This window comes from Mesocricetus auratus, unplaced genomic scaffold, assembly GCF_017639785.1.
Source record: "Mesocricetus auratus isolate SY011 unplaced genomic scaffold, BCM_Maur_2.0 Super-Scaffold_100015, whole genome shotgun sequence".
Lineage (NCBI taxonomy): Eukaryota > Metazoa > Chordata > Mammalia > Rodentia > Cricetidae > Mesocricetus > Mesocricetus auratus.
The window spans coordinates 32212953-32228421 of NW_024429198.1; the positions used below are offsets into that span (position 1 = coordinate 32212953).

At 38.2% G+C, this 15469-nt stretch overlaps 2 protein-coding genes across 8 annotated transcripts in view; one reads left to right on the top strand and one right to left on the bottom strand.

The window, feature by feature from the left end:
* Sntg1 (syntrophin gamma 1) overlaps positions 1-15469 on the top strand; it is a 533425-nt gene that overhangs the window by 42601 nt on the left and 475355 nt on the right. The gene's annotated exons all lie outside the window — the stretch shown is intronic.
* LOC101825969 (calmodulin-1-like) lies at positions 9639-10704 on the bottom strand. Its single transcript, XM_021235385.2, has one exon. The coding sequence runs from the start codon at positions 10636-10638 to the stop codon at positions 10210-10212; it is 429 nt and encodes a 142-aa protein (XP_021091044.1). The 5' UTR covers positions 10639-10704; the 3' UTR covers positions 9639-10209.

Consider the following 15469-nt stretch of genomic DNA (forward strand, 5'->3'; position numbering starts at 1 on the left):
GTAACATAACACAAGCACCAAGGTGGTAGAGAGTCTATGGGTCAGAGGTAAAGGAGAGGCAACCTATGTCATGATCATCTGGGAAACTGAAAACCAAGAAAAGGAGCTGGACTTCAAGTCTTTTCCTATGTTGCCCTTATAATTCGACTTTGATCTTTCGGTCTCTTCCTTCCTTGCCCGTTTAGAGCTTCTCATCATACCTGTTGATTCAGAATCACTCGTTCTCTTATTATTGGGGAATCCAGTAAGTAGCTTTTCTTGATGCTTCTTGACTGTTACAGGATGGTCTGCTTACTCGCCTGTTTCCCATGTTTTCCTGTCTATAAATGGATGCTATGTTAGTTACATGGATGCTATATGTTCAGTCAGAGAAGCGTAAAGTATCCACATTCAGGTGAAGAGAGTGCAAGGAGAGGGGATCTTTCCATTTTCTGATATCTTCTTCAATTTGTTTCCTCAAATACTAAAAATTCTTTTCATACATGTCTTTCCCTTATTTAGTCAGTTACCCCAAGATACTTTATATTATATCATCTCTGCCAAGATAAGAACCTAAGAATTGCGCATTCCCTAACTGATTCTCCGCAGTCACTCAAACTCCACAAATGTATTCACAGTGTGCTGTTCTTTTGGCACGTGTCCTGAGTGTGTGTACCAAACAGGGAGGCACTTAAGGCTGAGGAAGAAGGATATTTCCTAACATGAGATTAGGTCATTTAACCATCCACTTATACTACACTGACTCTTTTACCTGCACAGTTGTGTTAGAAGTGTGTGTGACAGAGAGAGAGTGCATAGGTTTTTGAAGTATGACCTAAAGATTCTCTTTATTTCATCAGTGTTTGTTTTTATGTCCCTCTTTTCATTTCTGATTTTGTTAATTTGCATAATCTCTCTATGCTTTTTGATTAGTTAGGGTAAGGGTTAGTCTATCTTGTTTTTCTCCAAGAAACAACTCTTTGTTTCATGGATTCTTTCTATTGTTTTCTTTGTTTCAGTTTTTATTGATTTCAGCCCTGAGTTTGATTGCTTCCTGCAATCTACTCCTCTTGGGTGACTCTGCTTCTTTGACAGCAGTCACAGCTGGGACATGGACTCAGACATGCAAGGAGACACATTCCTAATACTGACTTGTCCTCTTCCATCTCCTGTTACTTGCCAATAGCTCTTTGATTAAGGTTATGTATCATATCCACCTCCCTTCTTTATGCTGAGGTTTTGTCTGATTTCCATTTACTCAGGTCTTGTACATGCCTTTATAGCTACTGTGAGTAGAAAAATTCCCTGTAAATTTCACTTGCTTCCTAGTGCAAGCTCCCCTGTTCTGTTCAGGGGGCACTGTTTTGTTCTTTTGGTTTTTTGTTTGTAGTCCTCTATCACCTCTGGCTCTTACAAACTTTTCAGCTGCACTCCCACAATTATCTGTGAGCCGCTGGAGGAAGAGATGAGATACAGATAGCCCATTTAGAGCTGACCATTTCGTAGTCGTATTTTATCTGGATTTTGGCCAGTTGTGAGCTTCTGCGTTGATTACCAACTGCTACAAACAGAACCTTCTCTGATGAGGATTGAGATATGTATCAATCTGAGTATAATGGTAAGTCACACGATCATGCTACTATTTCAGCAGTGGGAATGTCTTTCCAAGTTAGTCACTATTTCACTTAAAGGCTCATAACTGACAGACAGTTAGAATCTGAAATATAAAAATAACTCAAAAGTAATAGTCACCAAATTAACAACTCAGTTAAAAAGGCAGTATGGAGCTATAAACGGAATTTTCAGAGGATGAAATACAAAAGAACATTTTTAAATGTTCAGCATATTTAGCCATCAGTACAATGAAAATTGAAATTACTCTGAGAATTCATCTTACTACAAACAGAATGTTAACATAAACAAAACAAGTAGAAAACAATAACAAAAATTACAACAAGTAAAGGCCTTGGATATGAGGGAAGAGGCACACTTACTTACTGTTGGAGGGAATGCAAGTGGGTGCAGCCACTATGGAAATCAGTGTCGAGTTTCCTCAAAACACTGAGCACAAATCTAGCTGTATAATGTTCTTGAGCACACATCCAAAGTGTTTTGTATCTTCCTGCAGAGATGAGTTCTCATCCTGTCTGCTACTGTTTTATTCACAAATAGCCAGGAAATTTAAACAGCTCAGGTTCCTACCAACTGATGAATTAAAAAAATGACAGCATGGCTTATTTTGCCATGGAATATTATTTAGCTGTTACAAAAAACAAAATATGAAATTGATTGATTAGTTGATGGAGCTAGAAACAATCATTCAGAGTGGGGTAATCTAGAGTAAGGCACTTTGCAATTAAATTCTCCAGTCTCCTTATAGTCGTAACTCCTTTGTTGTTGTTGAATCTAGACCATTATGGTAGAACTTAAATCATGTTACTCATTTTATTTTCAACATTTAAAAAATTATACAAATAGAACCTCCTGACACAGGGAAGCTTCTGTAAGGCAAAAGACACAGTCAGCAAAACAAAATGGCAACTGACAGAATGGGATATTCTCCAACTCCACATCTGACAGAGGGCTGATTTCCAAAATATACAATGAACTCAAGAAGCTAGCCACCAAAACACCAAACAATCCAAATAAAAAGTGGGGTGCAGAACTAAATAGAGAATTTGCAATAGAGGAATCTAAAATAGCTAAAAGACACTTAAGAAAAAGCTCAACATCCTTAGCCATCAGGGAAATGCAACTCAAAACAACTCTGAGATATCATCTTACACCGGCCAGAATGGCTAAAGTAAAAAACACCAATGACAGTCTATGTTGGAGAATGGGGGACACTCCTCCATTGCTGGTGTGAGTGCAAACTTGTACAGCCACTCTGGAAATCAGTATGGTTATTTCTCAGGAAAATGGGAATCAGTCTACTTCAAGATCCATCAATTCCTCTCCTGGGCATATACTCAAAGAATGCACATTAATACAACAAGGACATATGTTCAACTATGTTTATAGCATCATTGTAATAGCCAGAACCTGTAAGCAACCTAGATGCCTTTCGATTGAAGAATGGATAGAGAAAATGTGGTACATTTACACAAGTGAGTACTACTCAGCTGTAAAAAAAACAATGGAATCTTGAATTTAGCAGGCAAATGAATGGAACTAGAAGAAACCATCCTGAGTGAGGTAACCCAGTCACAAAAAGAGAAACATGGTATGTACTCACTCATATATGGTTTTTAGGTATAGAGAAAAGGATTACCAACGTACAATCCCCACCACCAGAAGAGCTAGAAAACGAGGAGGACCCCAGGAGATAAACTCATGGTCCCCAGAAGGGAAGAGGGTCAAGAACCCCTGAGCAAATATGGAGCAAGGAGGAAGAGAGGAGGGAGATGGAAAGAAGAGAAGGGAAGAAGGGGGAGAAGAACTGAGACAGGGGAGAAATAGAAGAGGGCAAGAAAGGAGATGCCTTTATAAAGGGAGCCACTATAGGTTTGGAGAGAGATCTGGCACAGAAGAAATGGTAGGGGATCCACAGGAATAACCCCAACTAAGAATCTAGGCAGTGGTAGAGAGGCTGACCTTGATGCCCTTCCCCTATAATGAGGTTGATGACTACCTTGGTTACCATTCCTAGAGCCTTGACACAGTAGCTAACCCTAACCCTAGCCCTAACCCTAACCCTAACCCTAATCAAAGCAGAAACAGGCACCCATAGCTGAGCACAGAGCCATACTCCTGGAATTCAGTAGTGGAGAGGGAGGAGAGATGACCAAATGAACCAAGATGGAACTGGAGATAGCCACAGAAACAGTTGATCTGACCTAATGAGAGCACATAGACCCCAGTCATAAAGCAGGGGAACCAGCATTGGGCCAAACCAAGCCCTCTGAATGTGGGTACCAGCTAGGAGGCCAAGGCAGTCTATGGAACCTCTAACAGTGGAGCCAGGGTTTATTCCCAGGTCACAAATGGTCTTGGGGAGCCCATTCCCAATGGAAGGATTCTATTGCAGTCCAGATACAGAAAGGAGGGCCTTTGATGATCCCCTGTGGAGGGTCTCACTATCCCTGGGGAGTGGGTAGTGGGTGGGTTGGGGGTTGGTGGGGAGCAAGGGAGGATGGGAGGGTGAGGAAATGGGGGAATGGATATGTAAATAAGTGTTTCTAAAAATTAAAAAAATATTAAAAACAAACTATAGGGACACCATCTTGTTCAGGAATAGTTAGTTGACAAACAGACACACACAAAAGGAAAACACATACAAAGTAAAACTTACTGTCTGCATCATTTATGTGTCCTTTTAAGTGGTGTAATTATATTCAAATACCATACAAACAAATATTATCTCACATAAACCGGAGCACAATGAAGCATCAATTCTTCTTCTACCTTTTCCTGAGAAGCTCCTATAAATCTTGGTTCTGCTTTCTATCTCCATATATTTATTTTTGTAGGTAGTGCTCAGTGTGTGTGTGACTTCTTTTGGCCAAACAATCATTCTCTAATAAGCAATTGTACTCCAGGTACTACTAAGTTATTATTTCCCCCTGACAAATGCTCTTCTTCCCAAGTTCATGATCCCAGGTTTCATGCTTTGCCCTCTTTGCCTGGGCTTCTCTTGTCTATGTTAACACATGTTAAATTGAGTTCTTAGTCCATATGTGTGTTTCCTCTGCTCCTTGGCAATTGGACTCATAAAGCACAGCAAGTATGCTGGATTGTTCTTAGTAAAAAATAAAACTTACACTGATACACTTATTCCTGGAAGTTACTCATGCTTGCATATGGTTGAAATGGCACTAATTTCAGGAATTTATGAATGTAAAATGACTATGCATCTTACACCAAATAGGAAAGAGTCAATAAAAAATTATTTAGCAGAATGTGTTTCTGTACCATTTAGACAGACTTTACCTAATTTCTGGTGTTAGCTACCTATCCAGTATCCAAATATGGTAGACTCCTTATAAACATTGAATTAAGCTTCCCGTGTCTCTTTATCAAACCAGACTTCAGCACTGGAGGCAAATGTAACAAAAGTTCTAAAAATAAAGGGAAAAATAATCAACAGAGACCCCTCTTCATAACTGGAGGTGAACAGTGGCACAGAACCTTGCTTTAAACTGAAATCTTGGTCCCACAAGTTTTGAGCTCCAGAATTTTGCTCATTTCATTGCTGGACCTTAGAAGCGATCATTTTGTTTATATTACAGGTGGCTAGATTAAGATAATAGAGAAACAGAAGGGTAAATACACTTTCCTGGCTAGATTTATGTCAACTTGACACAAGATAAAGTCATCTGAGAGGAGGGAACCGCAATTTAGAAAATAATTCAATAAGATCAACTTGTAAGCAGGCCTGTAAGGCGTTTTCTTCATTGCTGATTGATGGGGAAGAACCCAGAAAGCATTGTTGGTGGTGACTTCTCTGGCCTGGTGGTTCACTCTATAATAAAGCAGGCTGGGAAAGCCATGATAAGCAAGCCAGTAAGTGGTTCTGCTCTACGCTTCTGCAGTATCTCTCACCTCCACATTCTAGCCCTGTTTGAGATCCTGTCCTGACTTCCTTTGATGATGAATATGGCAGTGTAAGGCAAAATCCCTTTCCTCTGCAAGTTGCTTTTGGCCATGGTATTTCATTACATCAATATAAAACACTTACTAAGGCAGACAATATAAACCAAATTTAGTACTCAGGGTTCTTTAGACATAAAACATAGTGAATTTTAATTTGGGATCTGGGTACAGCCTGATGCTTTATGTTCAAAAATATACATCAAGAAGTTCCTAAACTACAGGTGTATTGGTAGATATCTATAAATATTTTTCTAGAATTACTATTTTGCAGGGCTCTGATTCATATTTACTAGTTACTCCATTTCAGGCAAGGAATCTTATTTTATGTACCAACCACTTCTGCCTCCCATCCTCCCATGCTCCCTACTAACCCCCAACCTATCACCTTTCTGATCCCCAAAGAGGATAAGGCATTCCATGGGGGATCATCGAAGTCTGTCACATCATTTGGGGTAGGGTCTAGGCCCTCCCCACTATGTCTAGGTGAGAGATTATCTCTCTATGTAGAATGGGCTCCCAAAGCCCATTCTTATACTAGAGATAAATATTGGTCCACTACTAGAGGCCCTATAGATTGCCCAGGCCTCCTAACTGACACCCACATTCAGGGGGTCTGGGTCAGTCCTATGCTGACCTCTTAGCCATTAGTCTGGGGTCCATGAGCTCCCCCTTGTTCAAGTCAGATGTTTCTGTGCGTTTCTCCAGCCTGGTCTTGACCCCTTTGCTCATCACTCCTTCCTTTCTGCAACTGGATTCCAGGAGTTCATTCAGCTCAGAGTTTAGCTGTGAGTGTCTGCCTCTGCTTCCATCAAATACTAGATGAAGGCTTTAGGATGGCATTCTGATTAGTTATAATAATACATTTGATTTCTTATAAGATTTGAAGATAATTATGCTCAGGTTTGTGTATATGCACTGCTTAAATAAATGTATGCAGTTCTAGTTGTCAACTGGGCACATGTCCATAAACACAAAATTAAATCAGTGAATTAAAGAGACACCTTGGCAAATTATCGCATGTACATTCTTAGTTTAGATAATTTTCAAGTATCTTTGATTTTCATTTTTTCCTCCTCCACAACTTACCTCTAACAAAGAATCAATTTTCAGTTTTCACTTCAACTAATTATTAATTATTACAATTTGATTCAAGTAACAATTTAATATGTTAGACTACCAAATTGTTTTTTTTTCTTCCTTCACACCCCGAGTTTGTGTGGCTTGTGTATAAATTAACAAGGACTGACTCTGTGATGGCACATAGCTCCCATTTACCATTTGATTTGTTTGTCATGCTTTCTTATTTAGTATTGAAACTCCATAGAGTTTTGCTTTCTCATCCTCCATAGAATAAGAGAGGTTTTTCTGTGGTTAAGAGCACTTGCTGTTCTTCCAGAAGACCTGGGTTTTTATCTCAGCACCCACATGGCAGGTCACAGCCCTATAGTTCTCACTTTAGCCTGTGGCACCCGTTTCTGTAGCTGTGGACACTGCATGCATGTGCTACACAGACATACATGTAGGCAAAATTCATACATATTTAAGTCAAAAGTTAGAAAAATGAATCCTGTATAAGAACCATGCTAACCAGCTCTCTATGTCAAAAGTGCATGGTCATGTAAATTGGCAAATGTCTGTTGTCTTCCCCATAAACATACTGTTTAGGAAGTTGTGCAACCTGAGAATTGTCAGCATTTTGCTGGTAGTTTTGAGGTACCATTTCATTTCATTATGTTCTGGAGTCTGAGGACCACTTCTTGTTACAAATAATTGCCTATAGTTGATTTTTTAAATTAATTATTTTTCTAAAGAGTATGTATGGTGGGCATATGTACATCTGTATTTGTATGCAAACAGACACATGAATATGCATGTGTATGTTGAGGTGGAAGGTTGATTATTCCTTGATCAATTTCTGTTTTAGTCACTGACGAACACAAGACCTTACACTTGAAATAGAGCTCACTGATACAGCTGCTCTGGATGACTATCTTGCTCCAGGTATCCTCTTACTCTACTTTCTAAATATTTAGATTGCAGATGGCCACCATGATTGCCCAACATTTATATGGGTTTGAGCACCTTCCCTTGAATCATCATCTTGGCATCTGTTCTTGCATATATTTGCCTAAAAAACCATATGAACACTTTTTTGGTGTTATTTAATATTCAAAAATCCACAAAAGATTATTGAAGCCTACTATAAAATATATTACAGTATACTTGTCATTATTTTAAAAATAAGAGTATGTATAGCATACCGAAGCTATTTTATATTTCTTGATTCTCTTCCATTCCATTTATGCCAAATCTCTCAGGTAAGAGTACATTTATGATGATTTAAATGTTTTTACTATTTATATTTTATTCATTATTTGATAACTTCTTAGAAGGTATTTTGATCATGCTTACTCCCTAACTCCCTCCACATCCACACTCTGCACCATCACCCTCCTACCCAACCAAAAAGTTTTAGTTTCATTTTTCTTCCCTCATCTATGCCCATGCATTACAGTTGTGGCCTAACTCTTCTCTGTAGCGGAGATTGTCTTGGAATGTGGTCAACATATCTTGATTCATGCCATTGAAGAAACCCAACTCTTCCCCTTTCATCAATAGCTACTCAGCTGGTGGGAAAATTTACTACCCTGCTCACTCTATGCTTTGATTTTGTCTGGTTTGAGTTGTGCAGGTCTGGTAGGTAATTCCGTAATCACTCTGAGTTGTCATACGCAACTGCCCCATTATATACAGGAAAAAAACACTGTTCCTTCTTTAGTGATTTTATACTTTGTTTTACAGTTTTTCCACCCCTTTTCCACAAATTTCACTGAGACTGTGGAAAAGACTGCCCTATAGAGATGTAATTGAAATCTCTTATTCCCTACATACTAAGCAGCCAAGTGTCTCTATTGTTAATTGTAATCTGCTGGAAGATGATGAGGGCTAAGGGACATGCCTCTTCATGGGTGTAGCAATATGTCATTAGAAATAATTTTATTGATGTCTACATTTAGCAAAATAATAGTATTAAATTCTCCCCTAGTCTCATGACATATCTAGCCACAGATACTTGTCTCAATTAATACTGTCAGGAATAGGTTCAATTTCATGGAACAGGCCTTATAACCAATTGGAGAGTGATTAGTTACTTAAAGTTAGTGTCACTCTTGTACCAATGACCAGTGGTCATATGTTTCCAGGTAGGCAATTGTTATAGCTTGCAGGATTCAAAGCTAGGTAAAACTGAAGATTAGTTCCCCTCTTCTTAATCATCCTTAGCAAGTCCTACTACAATGATATGTATTCAGTAGGGATAATTACCAGTTTTATTTCTCTATGTTTAATACATCCATTATATTATATCATCAGTAATAAGATCTTATCTTCAATTTTGAAAGATAAACAGGAGCATTGAAAACAGCTTATATTGCTTGGGATTCTATGGAATCCCATTAGCCATCATTGTTTCTTTTGTTTGTTTCTTTATTAGCTATATCTTCATTTAGTTTTGTATCAGGGTAATACTAGTCTCATTCTAAAATTAGAACAATAACCCTGGAAAAATAGATAGCTTCGATTTGTCAGAATTTTGTTGTTTTTGCACCAACGTTCATGAGGGATATTGGTCTGTAGTTCTCTTTCTTAGTTGTGTCTTTTTGCGGTAAAAGGTAATTGTAGTCTTGTAAAAAGAGTTTGTCAATGACCCATCTGCTTCCATTGTGTGGAATAGTTTGAGGAGTACTTATATCAGTTCTTCTTTGAATTTCTGATAGAATTCTGCACTGAAACCATCTGGCCCTGGGCTTTTTTTGGTTGGGAGACTTTTGATGACTGCTTCTATTTTATTAGGAGTTATAATGTCTATTTAAATTGCTTATCTGTTCTTGATTTAATTTTGGTAAGGGTTATCTATCCAGAAAATTGTCCATTTCCTTTAAAATTTTGAATTTTGTGGAGTACAGGTTTTCAAAGTATGACCTGATGATTCTCTGGATTTCCCCAGTGTTTGTTGTTATGTCCCCCTTTTCATTTCTTTCCTTTTTTGGGGGGTAAATTGTAATTTCTTATTGGAAAACAAATATACAACTTTGAATGGATTTGAGGCAAATTGTGCTATAAGCAGATTTTCTTTAAGTGGCTAACCAAAGTTTAAAAAGCAAGTAACAATAAAAGAAAATGTTTCTGGTACAATACCAGCAGTGTACGAGTACCTGGATAAAACACCCGTTTTGCAATAGTGCAACTTTTAAGTACATATTGTTGACTGTCCACAGTCCATGCAGAGTTACAACTCCACACTTCAACAACAACATACTGACAGTTCCTAAAAACTACTTAAAAAAAGGCATAACCCAGATGTTCCCTCATTTGACCAAGTCCATCTAAGTTTAGATGTGCAGAAGGGCTTGGATATATCCAGAGTAAGGCACATGCAATATGCTACTTCATCAATTCTCTAAAATAAGGTTTGAGGACAATGACAGAAAATAATGGGAGAAAACATGGAGGAATCAAGTCCTAATTACTATACATGCATATTTTTGACAGTAGGGGAAACCTTTTACTGATAAGTTACAAAGAAAAGGCAAATAAACAATTTTGTACAAGAAATTTAACACATTCTGTACAATGTCTTCACTTTGCTGTCATCATTTGTACAAACTCTTCATAGTTTACCTGACTGTCGCCATCGATGTCCGCTTCCCTGATCATCTCATCGACCTCTTCATCTGTCAGCTTCTCTCTGAGGTCTGCTGCATTAATGTAGCCATTGCCATCCTTGTCAAATACACGGAATGCTTCTCTGATTTCCTCTTCACCGTCTGTATCTTTCATTTTTCTTGCCATCATTGTCAGAAATTCAGGGAAGTCAATTGTGTCATTATCATCTGCATCTACTTCATTAGTCATGTCCTGTAGCTCTGCTTCTGTGGGGTTCTGCCCAAGAGACCTCATCACAGCCCCCAGTTCCTTTGTTATTATAGTCCCATCACCATCCTTGGCCAATAGTGAAAAGGCTTCTTTGAATTCTGCAATCTGCTCTTCAGTCAGTTGGTCAGCCATGCTGCAAGGGCTACCGGTTTCCGAGACAAGACCACAAAACCACTTGGCTTGCCCGCTCCACTCGGACTCCCCCCTTTTCGTTTCTGATTTTGTTAATTTGCATGTTCTCTCTCTGCCTTTTGGTTAGGTTGGTTAAAGGTTTGCTTATCTTGTTGGTTTTTTTCAAAGAACCAACTCTTTGTTTCATCGATTGTATTGTTTTCTGTGTCTCTACTTTATTGATTATTTCCTGGAGTCTACTCCTCCTGGGTGAGTTTGCTTCTTTTTGTTCTAGATACAACTAAGATAGAGAATTATAGACCAATATCCCTCATGAACAATGATGCAAAAATACTCAACAAAGTACTTGCAAATTGAATCCAAGAACACATCAGAAAAATCATCCACCATGATGAAGTAGGCTTCATTCCAGGCATACAGGGATGGTTCAACATATGAAAATCTATCAATGTAATCCACCATATAAATAAACTGAAAAAGAAAAACCACCTGATCATTTCACTAGATGCTGAAAGAGTCTTTGGCAAAATCCAACACCTCTTCTTGATGAAGGTCTTGGAGAGATCAGGGATAACAGGAACATACCTAAACATATTAAAAGCAATATTCAGCAAACCAATAGCCAACATCAAACTAAATGGAGAGGAACTCAATGCCATTCCTCTAAAATCAGGAACAAGACAAGGCTGTCCACTCTCTCTGTATCTCTTCAATATTGTACTTCAAGTTCTAGATAGAGCAATAAGACAACATAAGGAGATCAAGGGGATACAAATTGGAAAGGAAGAAGTAAAACTTCCACTATTTGCAAATGATATGATAGTTTATGTAAGTGATCCGAGAAGCTTTACCAGGGAACTCCTACAGCTGACAAACACCTTCAGCAAAGTGGCAGGATACAAGATTAACTAAAAAAAAATCAGTAGCCCTACTATATATATATGATAAATAGGCTGAGAAAGAAATCAGAGAAACATCACCCTTTACAATAGCCACAAACAACATAAAATATATAGGAGGACTGAGACAGGGGAGGAATAGAGGAGGGCAAGAAAGGAGATGTCTTGATAGAGGGAGCCATTATAGATTTGGAGAGAGGTCTGGCACAAGAGAAAAGTTAGGGGATCAACATGGATGACCCCAACTAAGAATCTAGGCAATGGTGGAGAGGCTGCCTTTGAGGCCCTTCTCCTATAATGAATTTGATGACTACCTTGGTTGCCATTCATAGAACCTTTATCCAGTAGCTGATCAAAGCAGAAACAGGCACTCACAGCTAAACACTAAGCCATACTCCTGGAATCCAGTTGCAGAGAGGGATGAGCAAAGGAGCCAAGACTGTGCTCGAGAAACCTGTAGAAACAGTTGACCTGCCTAGTGAGAACATGGAGACCCTAGTCATTAAGCTGGGGAACCAGAATTGTACCGAACCAAACCCTCTGAATGTGGGTGCCAGCTAGGAGGCCAGGGCAGTTTATGGGATCTCTAACAGTTGAGCCAATATTTATCCCTAGAGCACAGATGGACTTTAGGAGCCCATTTCCCTATGGCGGGATATTATTGCAACCCAGCTACACGAAAGAGGGCCTAGGCCCTCCCCTAAATGATGTGAGGGACTTTGATGGTCCCCTGTGGAGAGTCTCACTATCCTTGGGAAGTCGTTGGTGGGGGGCATGGGAGGATGGGAGGTCGAGGGAATGGAGGATTGAGATGTAAAATAAGACTATTTCTAAAACAAAAATTTAAAAAAGAAAAAAATGGTACTGGTCAGACTGAATGACTGCATGTACAAGAATTTGAACAGATCATCAAAAAACTTAACTCCAAATGAATCAAAGACCTCAAGCAAAATAAAAATGATTTGCTGAACCTGAAGGAAAAGAAAGTAGGGATTAGTCTTGAATTTATTAGCACAATAAAAGACTTTTCTGAGTAGAAATCTGTTACACATGCATTTAGGTGAACAATTAATAAATGGGACTTCATGAAACTGAAACACTTCTGCATGGTCAACAACACAATAATTATAACCAACTGGCAGCTTACAGAATGGGGAAAAGATATTTTTTGCCAATTTCACATCTGATAGAATGCTAATATCCAAAATAATAATGAGAACTAAAAAACAGGATATCAAGAAAACAAATAATACAACTTAAAAATTGTATAGAGTAGTAGAGAATTCTCAAAAGAGGAAATTGAAATGGCTGAGAAATACTTAACGAAACATTCAATGTCCTTAGCCATCATGGAAATGCAGAAAATTATTTTGAAATTTTTTCTCATACCTGTCATAATGACTAAGATCAACAAAACATGTGAGTAATAAGGACTTGGTATAAGAGGAACAGTCCACTATTGCTGGTGGGAGGAAAAAGTTGTATAGCCACTAGGGAAATCAGTGTGGTAATTCCTTAGAAAGATAGGTTTCCATCTACTCTAAGATTCAATTATACTACTCCATGGCATATACCCAAAAGATGCTTCATCCCACCACAGAGACTTTTGCTCAAACATGTTCATTGCTGCTCTATTAATAATATTCAGAAATTGGAAACTGTCAAGATATACCTCAGTGGAAAATGCATAAAGAAAATATTGTACATTTACACAAAGATTTAAAAATAATGGCATCAATCAGACAATAAAAGGAAATCAAGGGGATACAAATTGGAAGAGATGAAGTCAAACTTTCACTATACACTGATATGATAGTATACATAAAAGACCCAAAAACTTCTATCAAGTAACTCCTACAACTGATAAAACATTCAGCAATGTGGCAGGACACAAGATGGACTAAAGAAAAACCAATAGCCCTCCTATATAGATGATAAAGTGGTTGAAAAAGAAATCAAGGAAATATCACACTTCACAATAGCCATAAACAACATAAAATATCTTGGGGGTAACTCTAACCAAACATGTGGAAGTCCTGTATGACAAGGACTTTAAGTCTTTGAATAAATAAATTGAAGAAGACATCAGAAAATTGAAAGATCTCCCATGCTCTTAGATAGGTAGGATTAACACAGTAAAAATGGAAATCTTACCAAAAGCAACCAATAGATTCATTGCAATACCCATCAAAATACTAGCAAAATGCTTCACAGACATCAACAGAACAACATTCAACTTCAAATGGAAAAGCAAAAACCCAGGATAGCCAAACAAACCTGTACACTAAAAGAACTTCTGGAGGTATCACCTTTCCTGATTTCAAACTCTAGAATTACAGTAATGAAAACAGCTTGGTATTGGCATAAAAACAGGCAGGTGGATGAATGGAACCAAATTGAAGACCCTGATATCAATCCACACACCTATGAACACATAACTTTTGACAAAGAAGCTAAAAGTATACAATGCAAAAAAGAAAGCATCTTCAACAAATGGAGGTGGCATCACTGGATGGCAACATGCAGAAGAATACAAATAGATCTATATATATTTCCATGCATAAAATTCAAGTTAAAGTTTATCAAAGACCTCAGCATAAATCCAAACTCACTGAACCTCAGAGAAGAGCAATTGGAAGTACATTGACTTCAATTGCAGAGGTGACCACTTTCTAAATATAACACCAATAGCTCGGACACTGAGAGCAACAACTAATAATTGGGACTTACTGAAACAGAGAAGCTTCTGTAAAGCAAAGGGCGTGGTCCACAAGACAAAACAACAGCCTAAACAATGGGAAAAGAACTTTGCCAACCCCACATCTGATAGAGGATTGACCTCCAAAATATGTAAATAACTCAGGACACTAGACATCAACATACAAAATAATTCAATTAAAAATGGGATATAGATCTAAACAGACAACTATCAACAGAGGAATCTCAGATGGCCAAAAGACATTTAAGAAGATTCTCAACAGTCTTAGCCATCAGATAATTGCAAATCAAAACAGCTCTGAGATACCATCTTACATTTTTTCAGAACAGTCAAGACCAAAAACACTGATGACAGCTCATTCTGGAGAGGATGAGGAGTAAGGGAGCACTCCTCCATTGCTGGTGGGAGTGCAAACTTGCATAGACATTTCAGAAATCAGTATGGTGGTTTCTCAGATCATTGGGAACCAATGAACCATAAGACCCAGCAATACCACTTTTGGTCATACTAATACCAGAAGGACATTTGCACAATTATGTTCATAGCAGCATTATTCATGATAGCCACAACCTGGGAATAACCTAGATGCCTCTCAATGGAAGAATGGATAAAGATCATGTGCTACATTTACACAATGGAATGCTACTTAGCAGCAAAAAGCAATGAAATCTTGAAATTTTCAGGAAAATGGACAGAACTAGGAAAAAACATCCTGATTGAGTTATTCCAGACCCAGAAAGTCAAGCATAATATGTATTCACTCATAAGCGGATCTTAGACATAAACCAAAGGATAACCTGCATACATTCCACAAGCCCAGAGAAACCTAGGCAACAAAGAGGATCCCAAGAGAGACACAAATGGATCCACCTAGGAATGAGATAAAAAGACAAAATATCCTGAGTGAATTGGGAATATACAGGGAATAGGGGAGGGTAGAAAGGGAGAGGGGAAGAGGAAAGGGAAGTGGGGAAAAGCATATAGATCAAGAAAAAGTTTAAGAAAAAGAAGTGGCATCATGAAATTTGCAAGTAAATGAATGCAAAGAGAAAAAAATCATCCTGAGTTAGGTAACCCAGATCCAGAGAGACAAATATGGTATGTATTCACTTGCATCTGTGCATTAAATATTGCATTTACACAGCACGGTTCATCACTGAAGGAATCAGGATAGGAACACAAATAGGACAGGAGCCAGGAGGCAGCAGTAGAT

What these genes read in the sequence shown, in the direction of transcription:
- LOC101825969 (XM_021235385.2), bottom strand. Translation starts at nt 10,638, where the DNA reads ATGGCTGACCAACTGACTGAAGAGCAGATTGCAGAATTCAAAGAAGCC.